We start from the raw sequence: 26364 nt of genomic DNA, 5'->3' as shown, positions 1-26364 counted from the left end.
CAGGAGGTTAATGCTTATGTTAATGTGACAGGGCGATCTCTCCTCTCTTGGCCATGTGCTAACTGCAACAATTGAGTAATAACAGAAACTCTAATGGCCCTTTTACAAGCTTATCATGGCAGGTGCCTGCGAGAGAGCAGCAATACCTCTGACACATTGTTCAGGCTCGGATTTACTGTCTGTGAGACGAGCACTTTGACCTCGGCATCATGCTTACACGGAGCTGAAATGCCACACTGTGGATGGCATTAAAAAGTAACCCCAGTGTGCTGGAGCTGCATGTCAGGACAATACCTGTGTCGCACAGAAAGATTCCTGCTGCACATGCACCCGTGTTTCTTCTGTGGCCTCAGTACGTTTCATGTGTGCATTACTATGCATGGAGAATTGGATTTGTTTTCCCTTGTATACTCATCAGTTTAAGAAAGCAGCCATCCGTTGCTTTTTTAATCTCCATAATGAAAGTATTTTAATGCCTCCAATTTATTGCCTGGGCAGCCAACAGAATAATTAGCTTTGTTCAGGTTTTTAAAAAGATGAAAATACAAGTACAACAACATTTGAGTCTGGAAATCACAGATTATAATCAAATGCATTAGTTATTATACCTGAAGGTATATTGGAGAAGATTAATGGATTTCTATTGTGGGTTTTAAAATTAGTATTTCTAAAATTAAATTTTCTTTTATTATTTTTTTTCTTTACCTTTTAGGTTTCTTCAAGTTGACCATTTTGATGCGATCAAAGTTTTTATATTGTAATCCCATCACTGCTTTAAAATCTCACACCCATATAAAGACTTTTTCACTGTAAGTCTAGATAAAGAGGCTTCCAAGTATTTATTGATTCTCTGTGACCTGGAGTCGATTCCACAAACTAAATCAGATAATTGAAGTCGGTGTCGAGCTAATTGGATTATTGCTTTACCCCTGAAGAGACGGCTTTCCGCCGCAGCACAGGGATTGCTACATTAGGGGCGTCCATCAGACATTTGTCATTTAACAGCACAGGACCGTGTCTCGCAGCAAGGAGGGTGAATTGATTATAAATATAAAGTGTAGTAATTTATTTGATTAGATGATTGGTGTGACGATCTTAACATCATGAGATTGCCATCATTTTCTACCTCACACAGAGCTCATTTAATATGGAACATCTCCTTGTACATCAGATGTCAGAATGGATTGCGGTTAAAAGTCTCAATATATTTCTGCAATGAAAAAACTTGTTTTTTAACTTCTTTTAATGATAAATTGCATCAACACCTTAGGCAACAAACGCATCACACAAATGGCACATCAGCAGAACTATTTCTAGGACCTAGTGGATCAAAGCTACACAGGAAAAAAGCATTCCTCTTGCGTCTATTTGCCTCCAGTCCTCCAAACATGGTTTATGCAAATGAGATGACTATTTGCATAGACATAATTAGGTAATTACAAATCATTTGGCTATGAGCTCAAGCATGTGCGGAGACCAGAGACGTTACACGAATCACGTTGTACAGTACCGAGTTAATGAATTGCTTCTGAACAGCAGAGGCATTACAGCATGTGTTGGAACATATGTTGTGTCAGACCTCTTCTCCGGAAACGACAGGTGACATTTTCATGAATCTTAGTTAAACACAGAGGATGGATGTAAATAGAAGGCACTGATTAAAAGCGTTTAAAGACAGTTTTGAAGTAAACTATCAAATATCAAGAAAAGCAAATATAGAATAGAATAGAATAGAATAGCCTCTTTTATTGTCAAACAAAACATACACTAGCTGGTGCACATTATGAATGAAACTTCGATGCAAAAACTCACCTTTGGACTGGTAAAAAACAAAAATAATTTGAAATACAGTGTAAAAATATTTACAATATATACATGTAAGACTATAGATAGATAGATGTCTTCTATAGACATACATAAATATATATACACACTTGCATACATACACATCCGCATACATTTATTGCATAGAGTGGAACTGACTTATATTGCACATATTATATATTGAAAAACACTGAAATGTAGCAGCAGTTGTATTTCACAGCTATATTTTAGGTTTAAGGATAAAAAAGAGCTAAGAGATAATGTTTTTTAGAGTTGATGGCGTAACGAAAAGAAAACTTATAGGTTTAGTTTGTGCTTCGCAGGGACTGGGGGGAATCTTTATCAGATTAATTTCCAAAGGTCTTATGTTGTGTGTAACCCAAATCTATACAAAGACTAAACGTTCTATTGTATCATAGTTGAGGATACTTGTTAATTTCAGGGCAATTAGTGAAGTCTTGCTAAAACAACATGGCATATCAAATAATGCCCCTTTCAGACATGGAATATGTAATATTTCTGATTTTTTTTAGTCTATTAAGGTGACAGGATTCTGTCATTTAGATGTGGATCACTGTTATGGTAATGTTCCTTCATTCAGAAATGCCACCACAGAGAGGCGCTGTGTATTACTTGTCGTACACACAAGATTGGTCAGTATATCAACGAGCTAATAATCAAAAGACTGATTCTAAACTAATTGCAAGCTTTTTAAACTGTCAAAATAATAGTAGATTGCTCAAGATTAACTTTAGCAAACAAGTTTACGACCTTTCTAGTTTTTACAGTCATGCCACCACAAGGACAACAGAAATCTCCTGGGTGAGTTTCTTGCTCCTTCAGGTTGAATCTGCATGATTGTTAATGCTACTGCATGCAGTTCAACTTTGCACTGTGTTGAGGGATTTGTAAATGTTACTTAACAGATATTCATAGCAAATGCTGTCAAAAGTGACCATGGTGCTCCTCCAGACATGAAGCCAACACATTTAGATGCCATCTAAAAGTGTTTAATATTCACCCAAAACAAACATTACTAAAAAATGTCCAATGTCTAACCTTGCCACACCTGTTAAAAGATAAAATATCAAACTGTCAATAGGGACAGGTCATGTTAAAGCTGTCAATGCTGTGGAAGTTCCCATCAAAAAATTCAAATCTACTTGAAATGTGAACAAAACTGTAATGGATGGTAAAAATTCTGTACACTGTTAGAACACAAGAATTTGCCGTTGTCGTATATAACCTACATGAGACGGTGCAGTAGCTTTTTAGGTCTTATCAGACGATATTTCATTTCATGTGAGCACTTTAGACCCAGATTATGACTTCAGGATGGTTGCATTAAGTAGGCTCCTACCAGAGCTGACCAAAGTTGGTTTAACCAGTAATGTTGCAGCGTAAATGGTCAAAATGATCTGATTTGTCACATACTGTTGTCCAAACAGCAAGTCTTTACTGCAATTTTGCCTGGAATCAGATATCATTTAGTTTCTAACAAAGGGCAGACAGGATGAAACCAAAACTGTAAACTCCAACAACTGAATTGCAGTGATGATCACAGATTTAGTAACCAATGAAGACAATAGGACCCGACTGCCAAGACTTTAATCTTGAAAACGCACAATCTTAGATTATTCAATAAGGCAGACAGGAAAGGCAGGGAGTCACTGTAATTCCAGAGACCTACTCCTACCCCTTACTCAAATGCATGTTTGAAGAAAACTTGCATCAACTAAATATTTTATGCAATTTAAACTCAAATCTGTGTTGTTCAAACTGAATTTCTAAAAAGCTCCTGCATAACGCAAAAAGTCAAAAACTACTCAAGAAAATCTAATTAGATCAACTTAATTTTTTCAATATTTGTCGACTTAAAAATTTGTTTTCGTAATTATTGTAATTAAGTGCATAACAAAATTAAGTTTTAAATATCTTGGAAATAGTAGTTGGAACAGCTTAGTTTTTTTAATGACTCATCAACCTAGAAACCTCTCTTTATGCTACCATTCATTACAGAAGGAAAAGCTCGTTTCCCGTGCACCATGTAGTTAAAATAAGTTGTCATAACTCAAAAGTATAGATGCAAAATGTGGTGTTAATTTTTCCAGTTGAGGCCAAACACTACTGTTCTGCACAGAAAGTTTGGCGCACTGGGGAATGGGACCTATCACCTGCAGAAATGCTGGCAAATCTTGGGGTACAGAGTCTGGTCTTGACATTTTCATGCAGTCCTGCTTGTGTATTATTTGGGAAGTCAACGCTCCCACAGTGCAGCAACCAGCTTTAGTAAGAAACACACTTAATGATTATGTAGCAGTTTAACTGTAAGCTTACTGCCCACACTTTGCCCTTATGTCTCGTCTGTCCGTGCTATCTGCCCTTAATTAAAAAAAAAAAAAAAAGTCATTCATTCCAAATTTAGCTTTCAGTTTCAGGGTTGTTGTTTTAACTTCAAGACACTTAACGTTGTGATGTAAGGACCTTATAAAATGACAATAAGAAAACCCAACAAATCCAAGTGATTCCCTTTGAGCATCTCTTTGGCAGCTGCGGGAAGAAAAACTCCTCTTCGACAGGAAGAAAGGTGTAGTAGAACCAAGCACATCAACCTCAACAGGTTGGGATGAGGCTAAAGGGTAGAGAGAAAAGCATAGCAGATAGAAACCAGATGAACAACGCACAAGAGAGCGATAAGCACTGAGGATGATGGTGAGGTAATCAGAATCATGTAGCTCTGCAGCCATAGATACCTGCAGAGAGGACAAAACACAAACTACAGGAGAGAGAAGGTGCAAAGTTAGTGACATGTAATAGTGGTATATAATTGTATGGATGGAGAAAGAGGAGCATAGTGGAGAGGTGCTCAGTGCATCATGGGAAACCTCCCAGCATTCAACACCTGTAGCAGCATAACCGAAGTATGTTCAGGGTGACCTGAACAGCCCAAACTGTCAGCTTTAAGTTTTTAGCCTAAATGCAAAAGTTGAATAGGATACTGCCTTCTGAACCCAAGCTGAGATTTTGGTTCCACAAGAGAGGGGCCTGAGAGCTGAATGCCCGTTACAGTTTCCAAAACCTTTAATGTGCATTTAAAGCCTGCAACAAATCACCAAAATATTTCTAAGTGACAAACTTAAAAATTACAGGTCGACACCGGCTGTAGCCTATCGTCACTTTCTTTTAAAGTTGTTTGTCTCTGCCCAAAAGCAATGAAGGGATTTATTACTTGGAGAATTTGAGGCAATCAAACAAAACAGTAGCGCCAGGCAGCACAGACGGTGCCAAGCAGTCATTTGAATGTGCTGAGTTTAACCAAAGCCTATTCCATGGTGGATTTGGGCATGGATGGGCCTCAATCACTGAGCTGTGCCGCTAACTTGCAGAGTCAGATCGCACGACCGACATGCGTGTTGCTCCGGCTTACATGTGGCCCCTCAGTGCGGTGACAGGTGCTGATATTCCATTTTACAGATGCAAAGTGCAAAGAATCCAGCGGACGTGCTAAACCTGTGCAGACACAGAATCCTCTCTGCAACAAAATGCAAACAGGACAAACAACCTTTTTCTTTCTGGATAAAGTACTAAATTATTGTTCATTTTTTTCTTTTCCAGAGCAAGAAGATTCCTTCGAGTTCATCATCGTGTCGCTGACGGGTCAGACGTGGAACTTTGAAGCGTCCACGTACGAGGAGAGGGAGCTGTGGGTCCAAGCCATAGAGAGCCAGATCTTTGCCAGCCTGCAGTCCTGTGAGAGCATAAAGAACAAGGTACAGCAGGTCATGGCAGATAACGAATATCAGAGGAGCTGGACAGCATGGGCGATTATCATCTAATCAGAGCGTCATCATCATCCTACAATTCTGCAGCTTCATTTACATTCCTCTTTTTTTCCCCCCTTCTTTTCCAACCTTTATTGTGCCCTCCTCCCCCGCCCCTCTTCACCCACTTCAAGCTGTCACATGTGGGAGGTTGTCAGACAGGTGCACCACAGTGTGGGGGATCTCTTATTAGAACTGACAGACATCAGAGATAGAACACGGCTTGTGTCAGCATACTGGGGAGACACAGCCTCATTTTCATATTCATATTTTCTCTGCCACGGTCTTTTCCGAACACTTTGAAAAACCTCTTCTCTCCCTCTCCTCGCCGGTTGTCTATGATTTGAGTCCAGCTGTAATTGTTTGCCTTCTCTTACTCTCTGCTGAAATAATTAGTTCCTGTTGACTTATTTTCTCCTTCATTTCTCACAGTCTCGGCTAGGCAGCCAAAGCGATGCAATGGCCATTCAGTCCATACGAAACGTGAGGGGGAACAGCTTCTGTGTGGACTGTGATGCACCCAGTGAGTAGAACTGTCGACGCTTGAAAGTTTTTCGGCATTATCCACAGTATATATGATGAAATATGACTGCTATTAAAGAGGATTTTGACAGTGCAGTAAAATGGTTAGTGTCATCAACAAATGACCAAAATCCTTCCACTACACCTGATCTGCAGCTGTGACATGAAAGTTTCGAAACTCAGTTAAAAAAAATCACCAGTAGGTCTAGTGTTAGCTGGGCCATTCTAGTGTCTCCATTCCATGGGTTGTTTCTATGACGCCACCCACCTCTCACTCAACGTGGCCACGCACTTTATTAAGGATAATTTAAGCCTGGAACCAATCCGATCATCGTACAGTTGTTATGAACAATACAATCACCTACAAACAGTTATTTGTTCCAGGCTGTAGACATTCTTATTTCTGCTTTTCTGCTATAAGCTTGAATATTTAACATGGAGTTCGTGGGCATTGACTCAGTTTTGGAGCCAGCCTCAAGTGGCCATTCAAGGGACTGCAGTTTTTGGAACTTTGCATTGGTTTCCTTTGTTTAGCCTTGGAGGTTGTCGCATGTGTACATTCAGTGAGAAAATATTATGTAAAATCTGGAAATTACTGAAGGTAATTATTGAAGGAAGAAAGTCCAAACTTGGGCTGCATCTAATAAAGTGAAATACAGATCAGCCAAGAAATCCTGTCGACACACAAGCTAAAATATATCTGTTAAACTGAACTGGGGAACCATGTTCAGCGATTTTTTTCTGAGTTAAATACAGTATGTGATGGGCTGACATATTGTTTTATATGGCTTGTTTTCTTTTATTGCTTTATCAAGTTTAGCTTATTTAAATCACCAACATGTGTGTTAGAGGAAGTAAATCCCATGGAAAGCATTCTCACATAATTAATCCTTTTCTTGACATCAGTCTAAGCTTTTAATGTTTTTTTGAAAGTGTAGGTATAAGCTGGTAGTCATAAATTTTCATTTTTGTTATCACATGTTCTTTTGGAAGCTACTGAAACTTATGCAATCTGAATAAAAGCTGTTTACATTTTTTTTTTAAATTTCCATGTAGTGCAACAATTTCATTTCATTTTTTGCCAACCTGTGCATCTTTACCATTGAAATTGGTCATTTAATGTTTGTTTGGTGGCAGATTTTAGCTATGGCTGTAACATCAGGCATGCCACTCCCACAGTCGTGGTATAAAACTTGGGAATCTCTGAAGCTGGAATATTTAATTACTGCCTCACAGAAAATCGTACACTCAGATGGAAGCGGCCATTTCCATCTGTTTTCCTCAAACTGGTGGTGCTAAAACTGCATCTCAAGGCATTTCTATTTGGGCTTCTAGACTCAGTTATGATGGATAGTGCTTGTTCCTATCTGAGGTTACCAGGATGAAAATATCTCTAAAACGGAATTTATTATCGGTATTGTGTTTGAAATCATTTAGAATGTTTCTCTTGTTGCTTCTCTTTCTCCATTTTTCTAATCATTTCTTATCTTCCGTCACACAGACCCAGACTGGGCCAGTCTGAATCTGGGTGCCCTGATGTGCATCGAGTGCTCCGGCATCCACAGGAATCTGGGCACCCACCTGTCCCGCGTGCGTTCTCTGGACCTGGATGACTGGCCGGTAGAACTCAGCATGGTGATGACTGCCATCGGCAACACGATGGCCAACAGCGTGTGGGAGGGCGCTTTGGAAGGATACACCAAGCCAGGGAGCGACAGCACCAGGTTAGCATCCTTCTGCAAATAAAGGTGCTGCTTAATGAAGCATGGCGAGATTATAGAATGAGAAGGCAGCACCGTCTTCTCTCCATTAGCTGCCATTTATTAGCCACCCACATTTCAGCACCGGCAGTTCACAACACAAAATGCTTCATAAGAAGCACCGGGGGTCCATAAATGTCAGCCTACTGAGCCAAAAACACAGTATTTTATGTCTGAGCATCAGTCCATCCTCTACACACTGATCACAATACCTCTGTTATATCAGTCAGAGTCACACACTGTATATCCCCCTGTCTTTTCCTTCTAATATTTCACAGTTTCTGCTGTCTCGTGTTTCTGTCTCTCGACTGCCTTCACTTGAACACTATAATTTATGAAAGGAGGGTCGTGCGTGGTATCATTTGCAGATACCTGATAAATGCTCTGACTTGTTTCAGATCCATCAAGTTCGTCACCTGAAATGTACGCCCTAATCAAGAAAAGATTGTCTTATCTAAACCACATCCTAAACAACCGCCTGTCCTTCACAAGATTTAGTTAAAGTTATATTAGTTCATAGTAAATGTGTCTGTGGAACTTCTGAACATATATAATAAAACCAGCATGATTTACTTTGAGATGCCTATAAGTAGCCGTACATCTTTTCAATAAGTGTCTTAAATGTAGTTTCCCGCTCACTCACCTAACATACTCCTGTAAGTACCTTTTCCCCTTCCTCTGAGGTGCCTAGATCTGGGAGGAGGATTGTTTATCTCTTGGTGACAGGTGAGACCCAGCGTCCCAGTCTGACTAATGACCTGCTGTGTGGCTGTGCAGGTAATTAAGCACACCATTATGGCTAAACCGCACCCCAAGAGCCAAGCCCTCGGGGCCCAAGCTACCCTGTCACATATCCATCACACAGAGCCGGGTCATCACTCTGTTTGTCACAGCAAAGACTGTCTGTAGGCTCTCCCTGGTGGCACTGGACAGTTTGAACATCACAGCCTTACAACGTTTAAGTAAAGTGACATACCAACAGAGAAACATGTCTGGCTTCTTGTTCTACTACTGTAGCTAAAGTATCACAACAGTCCAATGTTATAGCTTTAGACGGACCATGTTTTGTTGTGGACTAGTTAGTCTGGATGTTTTTGATGATTTTAGGTCTGTTTGTGTCCCGACTCAATAGCAGGGTCACAGAGGAGACAAACATCGAAGTATTTACTTGAAGAACAACCAGGAACAGGAAAAAGTTGCACATGAGTTAGACGACCAACCAACAGGAACCCACTGGAAACACTAACTAGAAACAAGCATGTTTTTTTTTAGCTTGACAGAGTAGTAAGAATGCTATCTGAAATCTGCAAGGGGCAAACGGTGGATTTGACGTACACATTAGACTAAGTTGCTTATGGGACACTGGAATCACAAACAACTGGCAGCAAAAGCACAAAGATAGAAGTGAAACAATGGTATAACTGACAACTAAAACACTTGCACTGTCTTATATGTCAGCAAAATACACATTCTAAATTTTAGTTTATCGATTTTGGTTTGGTGGAGGTTGGGGGTCTCTTTATTTGTTTTTTAAATTCAGTCCTGAATTCTTATGTCAGTTATTTACAATGTAAAATAGCATGTAGGATCTCATACATATATTAGTGATAAACCGTGGCATGGTCACAGCAAGTAGTAGTGAGAGTAAAAAAAAGCAAACAAAATAAAATAAAAGTGCAATTAATCATCAATATTTGTGTAAAATGAACCAAAGGGCAATATCTTTGTCCTTTAAAAATAGCAAAAAATATAGGGATTTGAGGTTTTGAGAGTTTTATTTTGGAAGATTTGTTTATGCATTTTGATTAATTAGTTGGAAACTGTAATTATTTCAAATAAAAGCTGTCATCAATGTCAGACCTAATTACAGTTTTCACCTGATCCTGAAGCTTGATTGATTTATAATGCCAATATTTTTATTATTATTTTGCACTGACAATACTTTTTAAATTCTTGATTCATAAAATATATATAAATGTGCAGTTATGCCTATGGAGTAGACATTTTAGGAAGAACTCATATATTTAGATTATGATGTGTCATAAAAAACTGTGAAATTTAAGAGGGTTTGTAGTTTTTCAGGTAGAGCTTCTGTCACGTCCCCTTCCTCCATCATGTCAACAGTGGTCAGCCCGACTTATTAACCCTAATATTGGTGCTACTTCATATTTTGTTGACTTTCACTTATTACAGAAACCTGTGGGACCGGCTTTGCCTCCTTCAGAATCTATGATTATCACCATCAGACAAATGTTTGGCTCCGGTTATGACAGTTTCTATTTTCTGGAGAAACGAATACATTTTATGGTTTTGTGCTTTTACTTGCTACAAATAAAGCCAAATAACTGTGAAAGTTCTAGCAACAGAAGTCGTCTTACAATCTACTTTCTTCATCATGCACTGCAGCACAGAATCACTGCTCATGGCTCACTGTGAGGAACCAGTTTATGTTCACATGCTGCCACCATGAAAAACTAAAATGCTCCTTCTGTCTTCACTTTCTAATGAACAGTCCTTCTCACTTTTTCCTCCCGAATCCGTCCTCCGCTCTCCGGCCAGTTCAGCTCTGAATGATGGCCTACAGTTGTTTATTGAATGGTATCTGTGCTAAAGTGCTCCACTGTGGACTTGATGAAAGATTATTGATGTTGATTCCTCTCCCTACCACTGTCAGTCCCACGTCGCCTCGAGCTGGAAGGTTCTTCATTGTCTAAAAAATCCGATCTTCTCCTGCAGCAGCATCTCCATTAGTTTTCACTGTCAAACAATAAATCTCATTTGCAGGATAACTAATCTTTAGACAAAAAAACAGCACTTATAAATATCATACATGGCCACTGGTTACTAAGATTATGAGGATTTTGTTGCTGACAGTGTGGTAAACAGTGGTATCAAATTATTTTTGCTTCATCATGAATGATGGATTCGAAGCAATTTAATAGGATTGAGTGTTTTTTTTCCTTCTTTCTGCCATTATTTCTGACTGTTCCTATGCCTGCTTCTCTTAACTTGAGCAGAGCACATATGAGAGGATTTTAATTGTGTCACACTGGTGACATGTAGCAGCTTTGTGATGGCACCCAGGCCGGCAGTGTATGGCTGCCGACTCCCACTAAACATTAGTGACACCTAATCTAAACGATTCAGTAACTACCTGAATATCAACTCAGTGTCTGATTGAATGTCTCCTGCAAGACTAGTTTTACCCTTTTGCATTTTTGAGATTTAACTTAAAGGCATTCATCCACAAGATTGGTTTAGCTTATGATATTCTGCATCGAAAGAACACAATATATAGATTTGTCGGACGCGGATCAGCACAGCAGTGAAATTATTGGTGTACATCAGAATGATTACAGACATTGTAATGGGAAGCTTGTTTGTATGCATGCATATGTAGATGTATGTATGCCTGCTGGTCACCTGTTTATACACCTTTTATAAGAACGCATGGTGCCACTTTTTAATAAGGCATCTTGTATCAAGTTGAGCTCTGAATAAAGCCTTTGTAACATTAATAAATCAGTAGCATTTACTTTTAGAACAGTTATGAACCAGTATTGGGAGCCACTTATGGAATTTCAAGTTGTAAAAAAAAATCCCTTTGGCTCATGTGGATCCTTTGTATTTGGTATAATTAATGCATGTGTCATCACCAGTTTTTAGATGTAAGAACTTTAACAACATGGGATCTTCTATGTAATATAATGTAGAAATAATGGCTAGCCAATGCTTTTTCAAACTGCTGTATTTTAACTAGGTTGTGAAAATCTCTTTGGATGGTGTTTTTGTTTGGTAATAATGCGCTTATGAAGTTGTTAATCCTCTAATAAATGATCAGAGGGTTTCTAATAAGCAATCAAATGTGGACTTCTAGAGTGCAGTGTGAAGTCATAAATAATGTGTCATTAAATATCAGATCTGAAGTTTTTTATTCCACATCATGGACATCATGAAGCGGTCCAACCAACCAGAGCATTTGTCACAAGCCAAATGTTGTTCTTAATGGCTTACAACTGATTTATGAAGAATTAATGACTTGATAGTCAATAAAGCCATAAGTTACAATTTCTACCCCATTTGTACTGGATGTCTGAATGTAAAGCGGTGCCAGTGCACTAAAACCAGAAGTCAGATCCGGCCAGGCTACGGTTAAATCCAGGGTGATAAATGTGTTGGAGCTCTGCATTGTGGCTGATCTCTGCAGTCAGCATATTGCAGAGGGAGTTGTTCTTTTAATTAGCACCTGGGAGTCATTGTGTTTTGCACGTCACCTCTAATTGCTTGGCATGTTTGTGATAGAAAACACTACAGATTATTCTGACAGATACTGTGGGTGAGGTCCAGCAGCTAACTTCAACCCTTACCTTCTGCTGGCACACACACAAAACGAGAGGCGCACTCAAAAACGCACACATACACAGACCCCGGTTCTCATTTGGAGGAGATGTCCTGGAGCGTGGACGGATGTGGACGGCTATCCCTCACTGACGTGGGCCTCTCACTGTCACCCTCTGTAGGCTCCGTGCCGCCCTCGGCCACAGGCAGGTAATAGCTCTGATGAGAGCCCTCCACTTTGTTTCAGAAATAATTTGCCACTCCTGCCGCCTGCAGGGGCTGCGTGGTAATAAAAATGAATCACACCGCTAACCTCTCCAAACCTGGCCCCCACTGCCTCTTTTAACCCCTTCTGCTCTGGCAGTGGCATCTCTCCTCCCCCTCCTCCCAGACTGGTTGTTTGCAAAATCAGTACTGTGGGCTTCTGTCGTAGGATTTTGCCTACATTTGTGCCTGCCCTTCAAATTAGTACTCAGAATGAAGATTCCAGGCTACTCACAGGTTAGAAGTGCCGGAGCACCAACTCTCCGAAGAGATTTTAGAATAGCCGGCCTTGCCAGGAGCCCTGGTGGAGGAAGAGTAATTAATTAAGACAAATGAATGACTGGGTCTTCCCATGTCCTCCCTCTCTCTCGTTTTCTCGCTCTCCAAATGAAACCCACAGGTCAGTAATTAGCCCTGTGTGGGAGATGTGGTACCACAGTCGCTAATTGCCCACATGCCACCGGGATTCAGGGCCAGGTGGACATAGAGAGAGCACTGCTTCATTATAGTACCGTCTACTTAACCATGCAATTTAGTTTAAGTATTGCTAGCATTACAAAATCATAATAACATTTGCGTCTGATTACCCGAAAGGAAAAAAAAAAAGGAGCCAGCTCAGTCGCTAGATTTTAAAAATGTGCACGTGAAGCAGGCTAAACGCTTAAGCGGGGCATGTGCTTATCATCCCCTCAGCTTTGTATGGAGGTGAGGGTTCAGCAGGGGTTAACAGCATGAGCATTTAAGGGTGTTCGTCGTACTGGCACAAAAACACAGCCACTCCATCATGAGGAGTCTGACAACCTCATTAATGTCACAATATATTCAGCTCATCCCTCTGGCTGCCTACAGCACCCAGATGCTCGCCAATTGGCCTTTTCTATAGCGCCCGACACAACAACCTTTAGAATTCTGCTCATCTGTTCAGTCCACAATCTGGAAAGCCACAAAAAGTGGCATCTATTCCACTTGTAGAAATATTTGTCTTAATTCTTTTCGAGCGGTTATGCTCAGAGCGGAGCATACCATGTCTACACTGTAACCCGCCGGACCATAGGAGGCCTTATTTAGCACTCTTGCTGCGGCGTTTACTGTGTTTCTCCTTCATTTCTCGCCCTTAGCAACCTTTGATGCTTTGGGGCCCAGCTTTCTTTCCCCGTTGTGTGCGCTTTTTTCATCTCTGTCGTTTCCCCTCTCAGCCCCCTCTCTCTCTTTCTGCTGCTGTCCCTCTTTCCTCGCTCTCTGGTCTTCCCTCCCCTCGGTTTGTGGAAGTGAAGCCGCTGGCTGCATGGGAATCGGTCCCATACAAGTCGCCCACCCCCACTGTGAAGTCTGTTCAAGCTGGTCAAGCCCAAAGAGCCCCCCCCACCCCCCACCCCCCACCCCCACCCCAGACCACCCCACCCCACCCCTTCTCCCGTCAACCACCCCCACCGCTTCTCCCCTTCAGTGCGTCTATTTGATGTATCCACAGTGAATTTGGACGCTCACAGAAGAGTAGGAGGAGCTGCAGAAGCATTGACAGTTTAGGAGGACTCGAAAGATGTGCGAGTGGTGGGACGGACATCCTCCTCTTCCTATGGACCAGTGCACCTTTATTGCAGGGAGTCAGATTGGTCATTCTGTGGCTTCTCCGCCGCTGGCTCCGCCCCCGCCGTCTCAGTTTCCCTTCCCTTCCTATAAATTCCTGTTCGCCTTTGTCTTTCAGGCTTGACTAATTATCCTTGTTTGTCCCTCTTTATTTGAATTCAGTCATGTGTTCTTGACTCCGTGGGCTGGGTTTAGGAGAATCATTCTGCCATTTGCCACTTAATTAAGTCAGGGTCAGAATCCATTGCTCAACGGAGAGCTGGAGGGACAGAGCTCTAATAGAATTATAAAAGAGGCCTTTCTCTACTGTTAAGGCTGCCTTTATCTACGTGGACTCTGCATAGGCAAATGAAAGGGGACACCAGCTCCAGACAGGAATCCCATTTCCACTTCTGTCTCGGTAAACGTTTTGAAGTTTGCCCAGGATTTCATTCAAATCAAAGTCAATGAAAGAAAGTTAAACCATGAATATCTGCTGCGAGGTAGCTTTGGATGATGGAGGAAGGTTTGTGGCAAAGCAACCGCTGCTTGTTTTTAGTTGAAAGAGACACAGGCATTTTTATTGGGAACTTTTGAGCTCCCCTCTATCCCCTAAGCAACAGAGAAATTTAGAACAAGTATGTGCTCAGGCCCGGGTGGGGAAATTGGTGTCTGTGTGCTTAGATGTGTGTATAGGAGTAACCATCAGTTCAATTTCCTAAATATCCCCCCATGCTGTGAAAATTCACTCTCCTTTCCCTCTCCACCTCCCCTCCTACTCTGTCCTGGCGCTTTGACATGCTAAATCTGCTGATTTTATTTTTCTTCCTCCTGTGGTGAGGAAGTGTCCCTTTCAAGGGTCTCAGTTTTCCCCCTGACTGTCTAAACCCTACCTCTGTTTGGATTGTTTTTCTATTTCAAACAAAAGACAGAGGCGGGATTACCATTTCACTTCCTTTCACACTCTGTCTTTCAAGTGGCAGCAGCTGAGGAATTTTTAAAAACCACTGCTGGCTGCTTGCGCTTTTTTTTTTTGTTTCATTTAAAAACTGGACCATCTAGAAAGAGCTGTGAATTTGTCGAATTTAAAGCTCAGCATCAGCAGTGAGCGAGGCCTTTTTCCTGCAGGTCTTCGGGGCTGATTTGGTAGCGAGGGCTAACAAAGTGTCCTCGGGCCTCTTTTCTGAGATGTTGACGTCTTCTTAATGGCTCTCCTCAGCCTTTTTGTTTCACGTCTTGGTGCTAACTTTCTGCCTCATTTAGCTCATATCAATTCACTGGCCTCTACAGATTCAGCATCTCATTCATGGTGTAGCTTTCTGCAACAAACTTTGGACAACAGCTCTCACTGGTTGTGTTTACCCTTGCTTAGATTTTTTGTTAAATTTTGTCGAGTTTCATTTTAGGGTTACAGCAGGTTATACAGTTTTCAGACCAACTTAAATCTTTTGGGCAGTAAAAGGGAAAAAAAACTTGTTTTCAAAGAGTCCACCGGAAATAATGGTCGGGGGCAGGACAGCCCCTTCCTGCTCTGAGTAGTCCACCGCTTCTAAGGACAATTGATTTGCTAACAGGCTTGTCCCCACATAATGACTGAGTAGGGATTGATGGAGGTCTTACACCATAAAACTCTGAGCCTCTGCAATTGCCTGCCATTAGGGCTGTATTGTTGTTCACATAATACCCTGTTCTTTAAGAAAAGATTTGCTTATGGTGGAGCATAGTGGAGAACTTTCTCCACCGCATTTTCTTTTAGGTCAAAACAAAAATGTGCCCATATGTTCAAAGGTTTAAGACTATTTTAAGGTGTACGTGTCGTTGCTTTATGAGCTTCCGTTGCTGTTTTTGCAGTTAATCTCTTCTCGGGTGCTGATAAAGACTTGCCCCTCTTCCATCACATCCTTAACTCCTGTAGTTAGGGCGGCTGCCAGGCTCCTCTGTGCAAGACAGACTGCTCTGTGAAGTGAGCCTGGCAGCTGACATATGAGTCTGAAAATGGTTGCTGTCTGTGGTAAGTTGGCAGCCTTGACACCTGGCTGCGAAGGTCATAATAAAGAGGAGTGACTAATGTTGAACAGGTTACTGTTGTTAAAATGGCTGCTGTGATTGAAGAGCCGCTATATGGAGATGTGCTTAAAGGGCAGTTTCACCTATAATTCCAAAAATATATATAAAAAATGTAATTCCTTTGCATCTCTTGGAGTGTTGAGTGATGCAGATAGCTTTGTTTTCACTTTGATTATAAGGTATAGCACTAATATTTATGTCCTCTTCTCAATACCAAATCTGCTTTTTCATTAGATTGTCCTTTTCAACAGGGTCTGTGGATTATTTGGAGCGATATGAACATGGAGGAGCAAGGAGATGTTCCCCTTGTTGGAATTTTAATTTCACTCTCATCTGCAAATTCCAGACAAAGAACAAAACCAACAATGAAATTATCCTGCTAACAAATACAGCGCTCGATTTAGACGGTCGCCACGTCTCCATTTGCGACATTTTTCGTCGCAAATGGCGACCTGGCGACCGTCTAAATCGAGCGCTCGATCGAGCTGAACCGCCTATCATGTTTTCTTCATGGAGGCAGCCACTTTGTATGATGTCATCAACCTCCCATGATTCCCGGCGCTCGCGGCGACCTGGCGACCGTCTAAATCGAGCGCTGAAATATGGAGCCACAAAGCTCCATTGTTGTAATGGTGACCATGTTGCACTGCACTTTACTGCTGCTGTAAATGAACTAGTACACCAAATCTGCAGCTGAAAAAAGGGCACTGCTAACAAACTATTTACTTCCGTTTCAGTCAGATCTGGTAAAAAGTGCAATGCCCAACTGTTTTCAACCAAACTGTGTTTTTGTGTGCTGTGTTTAAAGACTTCAGTTTGTAGTTTAATGGCCTTGGGGCTGTGAACCGCCGACAATCAAGTGCAGTCAGAAAGTATTAACAGTCAATCTAACACGCTCTTGGTTTCAGTCCTTCAGTGAAATTTTTTGTCAGTAAGAAATACAAAAACCAAGTCATTGTCTCAAACCTCTGAGCACCACAATTCTGGAATCAAATCTCAAAGATCGATAATGCAAAACCTGAGAAAACACTTTGGCCATTTGGGCGTACCAATCCTTTAATAATGATCATTAATATGTCATTTAGTCTGGTAATGTGATCCTCTGTTACACCACTAACAGATTAAGTTTAATAACAAAGCAAACAGTTTGAGTCAGTTTTTACCGTTACTATGATAAAATGCAATTGAATGGAGTTGGCTTGTCAGTTTGTACATGCTCCTAAGGCTTGGCCCGTTGATAGTGAGTCCCATGAGAGCCTTGTCACTCCAGCCAGCGTTGCCGCTTTAACTTATCCGTACAAACCTTCTCCTTTCTGTCACTCACCCACAAATCCAAACAACAGCCTCTTTCTGCTCCCCTTATCACACCGGCTGACAGGGTCACAGGGTTAGTACCACACTGGGCATGCTCAGTCATTCACATATTGATATTGATTTTTTTTCTTTCTTATTTGGACAGTTTGTATGTGGGCAGAGAATGAAACGGAGGGTCAAGATGGAGAGCAATAGATAGAATTCTGCCTGGTGATAGAGGATGGAGCCTTCCCCGAGTCTCTATTCTCTGCTGCAGGCTGGAGTGAAGGAGCCCCACATCCCTCCGTCCCTTTCTGGCTGCCATTCAGCCCCATCGATCTGACTCAGGGCCCAGCCACCCCAAGGGAGACTGGGGCTCGGAGACACACTGCCTCTTTTGTGGAGGGGATCCACCAGTTCAGACTGACAGCCGACAGCGCTGATAAAAATATGTCCCCCGCCTTCCCGTATTGTCCGCGGCAGACATGCTGTTCAAGATGTGTAACCTTTAGAAAGCCAGCCAGGCTCTAACCGTCATGCTGACGACCGTAATCACTAGAAACTGGAATATTGCCCAAAGCGTCACACCCTTTGGCATTCTCTCATCTCTCCAGCCTATCTCACTGTATTATTTCCCACTGTGATAGTTAAGGCTAGTCGCTTTCCTGTGCTCTAATAATTTAGAAATGTCACCGTACTCCAGTGAGTCTCTTAGGCCAATTACTGTAATATTTCCCTTGTGTGTCCACGATCTCCCTGTTCACACGCCTTTGCCTTTAAATCCCTGCCTCTAAACTATGAGATATGTTTTGAAAGGTCTTTAGCGTCGGTGTGAAATTGCTGGTAGCATGTTCGCCGTGTTTCACCCTGCCTGACCTGCGGCGCCCCTGTCATTTCCTTCTCTCCAGGGAGGAGAAGGAGCGCTGGATCCGAGCCAAGTATGAGCAGAAGCTTTTCGTGGTGGGGCTGCCTCAGTCCGATGTGCCTCTGGGCCAGCAGCTACTTCGGGCGGTGGTGGAGGATGATCTGAGGTTGGTGGTGGTGCTGCTGGCCCACGGCACCAAGGAGGAGGTTAACGAGACCTACGGGGATGGAGACGGACGCACCGCTCTGCACCTCTCCTGCGCCATGGCCAATGTAGTCATCACACAACTGCTCATCTGGGTGAGTCTGAGAACAGTCTGAGATGGATAAATACTTCTAATGCTGGTATTTGGGCACCATCTGACCTCTTTGTTAAGCTTGTTTATTGTTGCAAACGTGTATGACTTTAATCAGTACAGAATTACTCAAGTCAAACACAAAAGACACACAAAAAGTGCAAGTTTTATGTAAAAAATATCAATTCTTTCAAGGAAATTCTTTAGTATATAAATAGTTGCCAATATACCCTAACTCCACTCAACATAAAATAATTATCTTAAGCTATATTTTTGCTACAATTAGTGAAATTACTACTTGTAATAAGTCCAGTCCAAGAAATTATCCAAGGAACAGTCTTAAGTAAAAAAGGTTTCTTTCCCAAAATGAAGGTCCAAATGTTGTCTTTAAGCCATCTCCAATCTGCCAGAAATACAACACTGGGGGCAAAATACAAAATCATCTCTTTATTTAGAAGTGTAGACCTAGAAGTTTAAACATACAGAGTCTAAAATGTGACTTTGTGTTGCTACATTCCTAAAAGTCCTTGAAAAAATGCATAGAATGTGTTGTGCGGGTTTCCAACGTGTCAAATAATTTCGCTGAATTTAAGTCTTAAGCACAGTTAAATGTATATGTATGTATGTGCATTATTGTACGATGTACAATCGACGAGGAAGACATAAAGGAGAAATAGGAGTGTGAGAGTATAAAGACCAATATGGAAAGCTTAACATTTTAGAATTTGCAGTTTTTACACGTAAATGATCCAATCTCCCAATCACCTAAAACTTGTCCTGTCTGCTGATTGTGTGCCATTTACTGAAAGGGAAGGATAAAAATAGAGAGGAAATACAAATGAGTTTCTGATTATGCATCACAATTCCTCTTATGAAGGAAAAAATTGTAAAATTGCAGGGTTCTTTCAGTGACGGTAGTAAGTGCAATCAAAAATTTGTATCACAATTGCTTCCCCCAAATTTTCATCTTAAGTATGACATATTAAAGTATAAATCACACCAAAATGCTGAAAAGAATTATCAGTCATTCGGTATTTTTATGTCTGTCCTCAAATATGATCTTCCTTTTATGTCCACCGTTTTCCCTCCACAGTACGGCGTGGATGTGAAAAGTCGCGACGCTCGCGGTCAGACACCGCTGTCCTACGCTCGGCGAGCTGGAAGTCAGGAGTGCGCGGATATATTAGTTCAACACGGCTGTCCCAACGACAGCAGCAGCCTGACCTCGGTGCCCACGCCCAACATGAGCCGCCGCAACCCCAACATCAACAACAACAACGCCCAGTGTGAGCTCAACCGCAGCATCAGCATCATGTAGGAGCCGGAAAGCAGCTGCAGACAGAAAACACAAAACCCCCAAACCCGACCTGTGTCTCTTCCCAGTACTTCCTCCTCTGTTTCACACTGTGTAAACCAGAATCAGTACCAATGGAGACATATTAGGAGGGATGGACTTATTCCACTACGCTGAAACAAGGTGGCCGTGTGGGGTTCGGACATTGTACATTGTTTATTTTATATTATTATTTGTATTCAGTTTGTTTGTTAACTTTATTCAATCTTGGTCTGAGATGATCATGATCAGCTTTAAGCTTTTAGTTTTCAAGCGTCAACCAAACAAATGACTTACTTTGGCATTCATACTTACCCTACGAAAAGTATTTCCTTAATGCTTGAACATTTCCTTTGATGTTTCCCCCCTCTGCGATGTGAACTGATTATATAATGAGTGCGAGTGAGATACTTTCCTCCGATTTCCAAGCCCAAGCATAGTGACATAAAAAGTGTAGAGAGTAGTTTTGCGAGTGACGGAACGCTGATGTGGGAAAGGAACTAAATCTCTCATGATATCAATGGCTGTTAGAGCTTTCGTAATGATGCATGTCTTCAACACAGCTAACTCTTGACATACTATTCATATACAAACGCAAAGCAATTATAGTTAAAGAGTCCAAATGATTTAGATACTTAATTCACAGGGAAATGGATTCGGATCATCATAAAGGAGTTGATTGCAGAATTTCCATTGGGTGAAAGTGAGTCATTTCCCTCGCCACCCTTCTCATGATCCTCCAGTAAAAATGTCTGTGACTATAAAGGAATTAAGGGGCATAATGTTTTATGGCCATTGAGCCACGTGGCTTTGTAAGTGTTCCTCTTCAATCAGAATTCATTCAAATTCAAAGGTTTGATTGAAACAGTGAAATTGTACCATTATGATGTCTTTGTTGGAGTAATTTTCCGATTGACTAGATTGTGTTGATAATTGTTTGACACAGATTCTCACAAAACTCTCTTCAGACCGCAAGCGTACTTGAATATCCATTCACCTCCTGTGGCCAAAAACTGTAAAAATTGGTACCCTTAAAGAACATTTCCTCTATTGTTGCTGTGAAATACATATAAGGTACTGTGTGTGTGTGTGTGTGTGTGTGTGTGTGTGTGTGTGTGTGTGTGTGTGTGTGTGTGTGTGTGTGTGTGTGTGTGTGTGTGTGTGTGTGTGTGTGTGTGTGTGTGTGTGTGTGTGTGTGTGTGTGTGTGTGTGTGTGTGTGTGTGTGTGTGTGAACGATTACATTTGTGCTTACGTCTTCGTCAGTAACTGTGCAGCAGAGAGCGACTGGGCATTTCTGTTCTTTGGAGAAAGGACACTGGAGAGAAGACAGACGCCTACAGTGAAGATTTGGGAACATAACTGTGTTTTAATGTACAGACCTCTGTAAAAAAGTAGTTCTTGTTCCTTCGCCTTATTCCTTATAAGAACAGTATGAACTTATTCAGACTTTTAGAGTCAATAAAAGCAGTCCTTTCCTTTACCTTAAACCTTCGTCCTCCCCCCTGTCCCGTCAGCCTAAAAGCAGGCAGTTGACAAATACATTCTTGTGACTGAAGTGAGAGTGACATTTAGGGATTCAAATGAGCAAAGAGGTTCATAGAGGGAAGTACGATTAGTTTGCATTAATGCAAATGTATAGTATTCCACAGACATGATAATTCATTTATAGTAAATAGGACTTAGACAGAAAAGGACTTAAGTTGGCACAAATGTCTACAGTTGTGTTTTCTCTGTTCAACTGCCATTTGCAAGGTTTTCAAATGTTTTGATTTTATGGGTTTACTACGGCAGAATGGATGTTTACAGAGCAAGTTTTTAACTTGGTACCTTATCTACATGATTAAGTTGTTGCTTTACAGTATTTTTTTTGTGTCAGGGCTTACTAACAATAAATAAATGTGGTCAAAAGAGGACATTTGCAAATCCAGAAGAAAGTGACATTTTAAAGGAATGGTTTGACATTTTATGAATATTTGTTTTCCTGCTCTAAGTCTGAGGAGAAGACTCCTACATGTGTGCAGAGATGTAGCCAGGATGTCATTAGGCTAGTCTAGCAAACCGTTATGCTGCTCTAACAGATAGTTGCGCCATGTAACTCTTTCTAAAAACACAAACTGCCATTTATACGCCGCCTTTTTTTCCAGATTTAACAACCTCAATGTTCGTTTTTTAGCTTTAACGGTGCAGGTGGAAGATCTTCTTTGCTTCCGGTGTTTATCCTCCCTCGGTTAAACTGCCTCCTGCCTTTTTCTCAGTGGTTTGCACTCAGACATCAGAGCGGTATCTTCTCATCCAACTCTCAATAAGAAGGTGAATTAACACTTTTCCCCAAAATGTCAAATTGCTCCACAAACTCCGCCTGACTTCTTTGAATTCACTCGTACTGTACTGTGATACTGGCCTTATTTCTGATCATTACTTGACCAACTTATTTCAGTGAGTACATTTCACTGTCCAAATGGGATTACTGAAAGGAGTTAAAAGTGTACAGTGATGACCTGAACTCTTATTTACAACCCTTAGATGATGATGAAAAAACGAAAGAAAGAAGAAGAAGAACACTAGAAACCTGCCTGTTTTTCCCCCAAACACAACATGAAGTGTACATAGTAGCTTAATGCTTTTACCTGAAGACAAGCTCCTCGTAGAGAAACAAACTGAACTGGTTTTAGGTCCTCATGACCCACAAACCATATTTTGATATGTTGTTTTCATTTCTCCTTAGGCATATTTTTAAGGTACTGTTTGGTCTCGACATACCCGACCATCTTTGGTACTTGTGTATAATGATGTACATTTGACATATTTATAATGCAGTATGTAAATATTTTTTTTTTGGTTTTGTTTTTGTTCATTTTTCCTATTGTAATTCCTTTACGTTCAGAACGTGAAACAAAGCAAAAGCTAAAGAGTAACTTGTTGTATGCTTGGATGCTTGGCTGACTGTTGACCTATTAATAAACACTCAAATAAAATGACGTAGCCTTCCCTGGATTTAGGGGAATCAACCCATTTGTGTGGTGTATGTGTTGTTCACTCGTTATCCATCATGCACCTATCGCTTACAGCATGTATCTGACCTGCTGGGGCCTAATAGGTGAGGCCGGACTCTATTCCCAGCTATCACTTGGCGTGTTTGTCCATCAAACTTCGTGTCCGAGTCAACTCCACCAGGCCTGTCCTGAGGTAAGTAAAGCGACCTCTTCACTTCCTGCTTGTGGGACCCCCAACAGTTGCTGAAAGAGGATTAAGATAAAGAGCCGGGCTTAGTGTCAGGCAGCACATCACTGTGGGGAAAACCCAAAGGTCTCAGTGTTCAGAGGAGTCAAGCCCTCACTAATCCACTTCTTATTTCCTGCTAATCTTGTCTCCCCATATCTTCATCCCCTTCCTCTCTCTGTTGGCCGCCATTGTTTGCGCTTCATCACCTGGTTTCTCTTTAGTTTTTCCTCTTCCTCCCTCGGCCTGCCTTAACACACAGCCGTGGTGCACCGAGTCACGCTTAAAGGCTCTGAAAACACATTTTCTCACTCGGCTTCCTTACTAGTAGTAATTGTGTAGCAGTTTGCTTTTTCTTTCACATCGTTACTTCCACATGTTTCTGTATTTTCTCTGTACTGTCCTCACTGGTCAGCACTCACTTAGCCACTGTCATACAGACTAAAGTGATGCTTCATGTCTCTGCATACAAACAAATTGGCAACATTTGAATCACAACCTGAAAAATGTTACAAAGTCAATCAGATCTGATCAATCTCACATTCGTTTGAAGTCATATATGTGTACCCCTGACAAGTTTAAGTCCAATATTCCTACTCTTTTACCTCAGTTTTTGGCCTCCATCAACTGACGATGGGAAAAGTGGCTCTTTAGAAGTTAAATGTTCTGTTTTGGTCACCAGCAAGTTACTTACTCTGTCTGTTATTTAGTACTGGGCAGACATTGACCAGGGACTTTTAGAGCTTTCTTTTCTGTTGCAGCTGAGAGTAAACAGTAAAACAACAAGTCAGGAAACTCAAGCAATGTGGAAAAACTCTTGGTTTCAAGTCTGAGGGAAACTACAGAGAAGGTGATAACGTTCTTTCGGGTTATCACAATTGTTAATATAAAATATTAATTTTAGAACATTCAAGATTTCAAATCGGAGCCTGAGGATGTTGCTCACACTAAGCTCAGCTGGCGCTTGATTATTTCCTACCTCCTGAGAAGTAACACCCCTCCAAAAAATAAATAAAAATCTGTCCTGTAATTTATTACCATGCCTCACGTCTTGGCAGACCCCGGCCACTTGTGTTTGTTGTGGTGAGACTGGAGCACTTGCTTGCACTGCTGTGTGTTTTGATATTTCATCAGGGCCTGCTAAACAGTGAGGAGGGCTCTCTGCCGCCCACCTCCTCTCAGACAAATTGCCTCCAAGATTGCAGAGGTGGGTCTGAGGCTGATGGATGGGTACACAAAGACCTGACGAGACCATATTTGCAAACATTAAATCCATATTTCCATAACATGGAGAAGCTGCTTGGCCACAGGCCACTTTAACAGCCTGTTTAGCAAAGCAGTCAGCAATGTGTCCCGTCCTGACATGAATGTTGCATCAAGGTGGCGCTGAGCTGTGGTTTATCTTCCATGTTCATCACTGCCTGTCTTGATCTGGATATGCTACTGTTGCTCCCCGTTTTCTCCTCCTCTCTCCAGCCTTTTAACCTCTTTAACCAGTAATTAAATCCAACTCTCCTCCCCGGAATCCCCGCAGATTTGAACATCCATTTATCAATTTCAGCTCCATCATGTCTGACCGCTACATCCCTGTTACACTCTGCCCTCTCTGAATGCCCCAAACTCTTGTCTCCATACACATCCCCATATCCTTGTGCGCTAATCTGCAGGTTTCACTCCGTCTCTGCTTCTCTTCCTCTCTCCTGCTGCCAACCTGGCTGCTTCATACCCACCATGCTATCTTCCTCCTCACCCTCCTCTTGTTCCTTTGTCTTATATAAACACTCTTTCCCCATCACTCTCTCCCATTCTCTCCTCCCTCTTCTATGCTCTCTCTTTCTCTCTCCCCTTCCCCGTTGGCTTTTGCCTGCATTTCGCCGTTAATTTGCCTGAGAATGCATTAGCTGTAATGAAGGCTGAGGGCCGAGGGAATCCTCCAGGGTTCCATTAATCATCCCCCCTCAGACAGGCAACCTTGATTACAAGTGGCAAGAAATTCATTAGAGCCGGGCCTCTGACAACTCTTATCTCCGCCACTAGATCTGACTCATTAGGCAGCCAAATTAAAGCTATGATGGCCCTGATGAAACTCATCGCTTGTTTATCTTGTGCGATTTGATGCATCTGCCCATACATCACTGTAGCCACGACCGTCCAGTCCCTCCCAAGAAGTCAGGCCTCCAGTCGGCGCTGAGCAGCCTGCACACTCACACAACCAGCCAGTAATGAGGTCCTTCACTTTCTTCTCTCCCTCCCTCCCTCTCTCTCTCTCTCTCTCTCTCTCTCTCTCTCTCTCTCTCTCTCTCTCTCTCTCTCTCTCTCTCTCTGTCTGCAGGTAGAAATGAGGAAATAGTTACATGTCTTTGCTGGAAAGAACTTCTGATATTTCAATTTGTGATTCAAGTAGCAGAAAGTGAGACTGAGGAGTGGCTTTAATTGCAGAAAGATTATTAAAACTCAGAAAGGATTAATGCATTTGACAGACACCTCAGCCTATTAGAGAGGAGTTGTTCCAACAACACAATAAATCTGTAATTGTCAAATCAAGTCCACTTGTTGATTACACATCCCTATTAAATAATATCACATTTCAGGGGAATAATTTCACTTGTAAATGATCAGATTTTAGTGTCATTCTGGAGCAGATGACCTTCATTTAGGATTAGCCTATTTCCACTCCCAGGATCTTAATAATAACAACCGACATGAAGGCAGTGGCTGAGCTGTGTCATGGCTCCTCATCGTCACCGTACAGCTCATGGGGACTGAAATAGCTGTTACAGTCTGGCACAATGTCGTGGAATTGACCGTCTGCATTAGTCAGCTCATGGACCATAATAAAACTTCCACTACTCCGTCACACGATCAACACTCCTTCAATCCCCATCCAAGTGTCACAGTCTTGATGTATGAGGTGGACGGTGAAATAAACTTTACTACTCATGGGTGCCCGGGTCATGAAATGTCTTGTTTATTCTCTGAGGTCAAACTGAGACATTAGATTATTTAGGGTGTGTGTCCACGAGAGGTTTTAGAGAATGAAAAGTGAGATAATCCACACACTTGCCACCATGTTGTAGCTGAATGCTCGCTCAGGACAGAGCTGGCTCATTAAATTAAATATTAACACTGATAAAATATTTGAAGAATCATGCCCCCATCTTCATACTTCAACAGATGCTGCTGCAGAAAAGCTTAA

General features: G+C 41.6%; 1 protein-coding gene across 1 annotated transcript in view; it reads left to right on the top strand.

Annotated features, from left to right (window-relative positions):
* agap3 (ArfGAP with GTPase domain, ankyrin repeat and PH domain 3) overlaps positions 1 to 22957 on the top strand; it is a 128312-nt gene extending 105355 nt beyond the window's left edge. Inside the window, 5 exon segments of the mRNA XM_051952843.1 lie at positions 5440 to 5594; positions 6078 to 6168; positions 7669 to 7891; positions 18364 to 18619; positions 19709 to 22957. Of these exon segments, the coding sequence (XP_051808803.1) occupies positions 5440 to 5594; positions 6078 to 6168; positions 7669 to 7891; positions 18364 to 18619; positions 19709 to 19933 (950 nt within the window). The 3' untranslated portion in view covers positions 19934 to 22957.
* Positions 22958 to 26364: the final 3407 nt, after the last annotated feature.

Source organism: Acanthochromis polyacanthus, chromosome 9 (genome assembly GCF_021347895.1).
Source record: "Acanthochromis polyacanthus isolate Apoly-LR-REF ecotype Palm Island chromosome 9, KAUST_Apoly_ChrSc, whole genome shotgun sequence".
Lineage (NCBI taxonomy): Eukaryota > Metazoa > Chordata > Actinopteri > Pomacentridae > Acanthochromis > Acanthochromis polyacanthus.
This window is presented reverse-complemented; position numbering and strand designations above follow the sequence as displayed.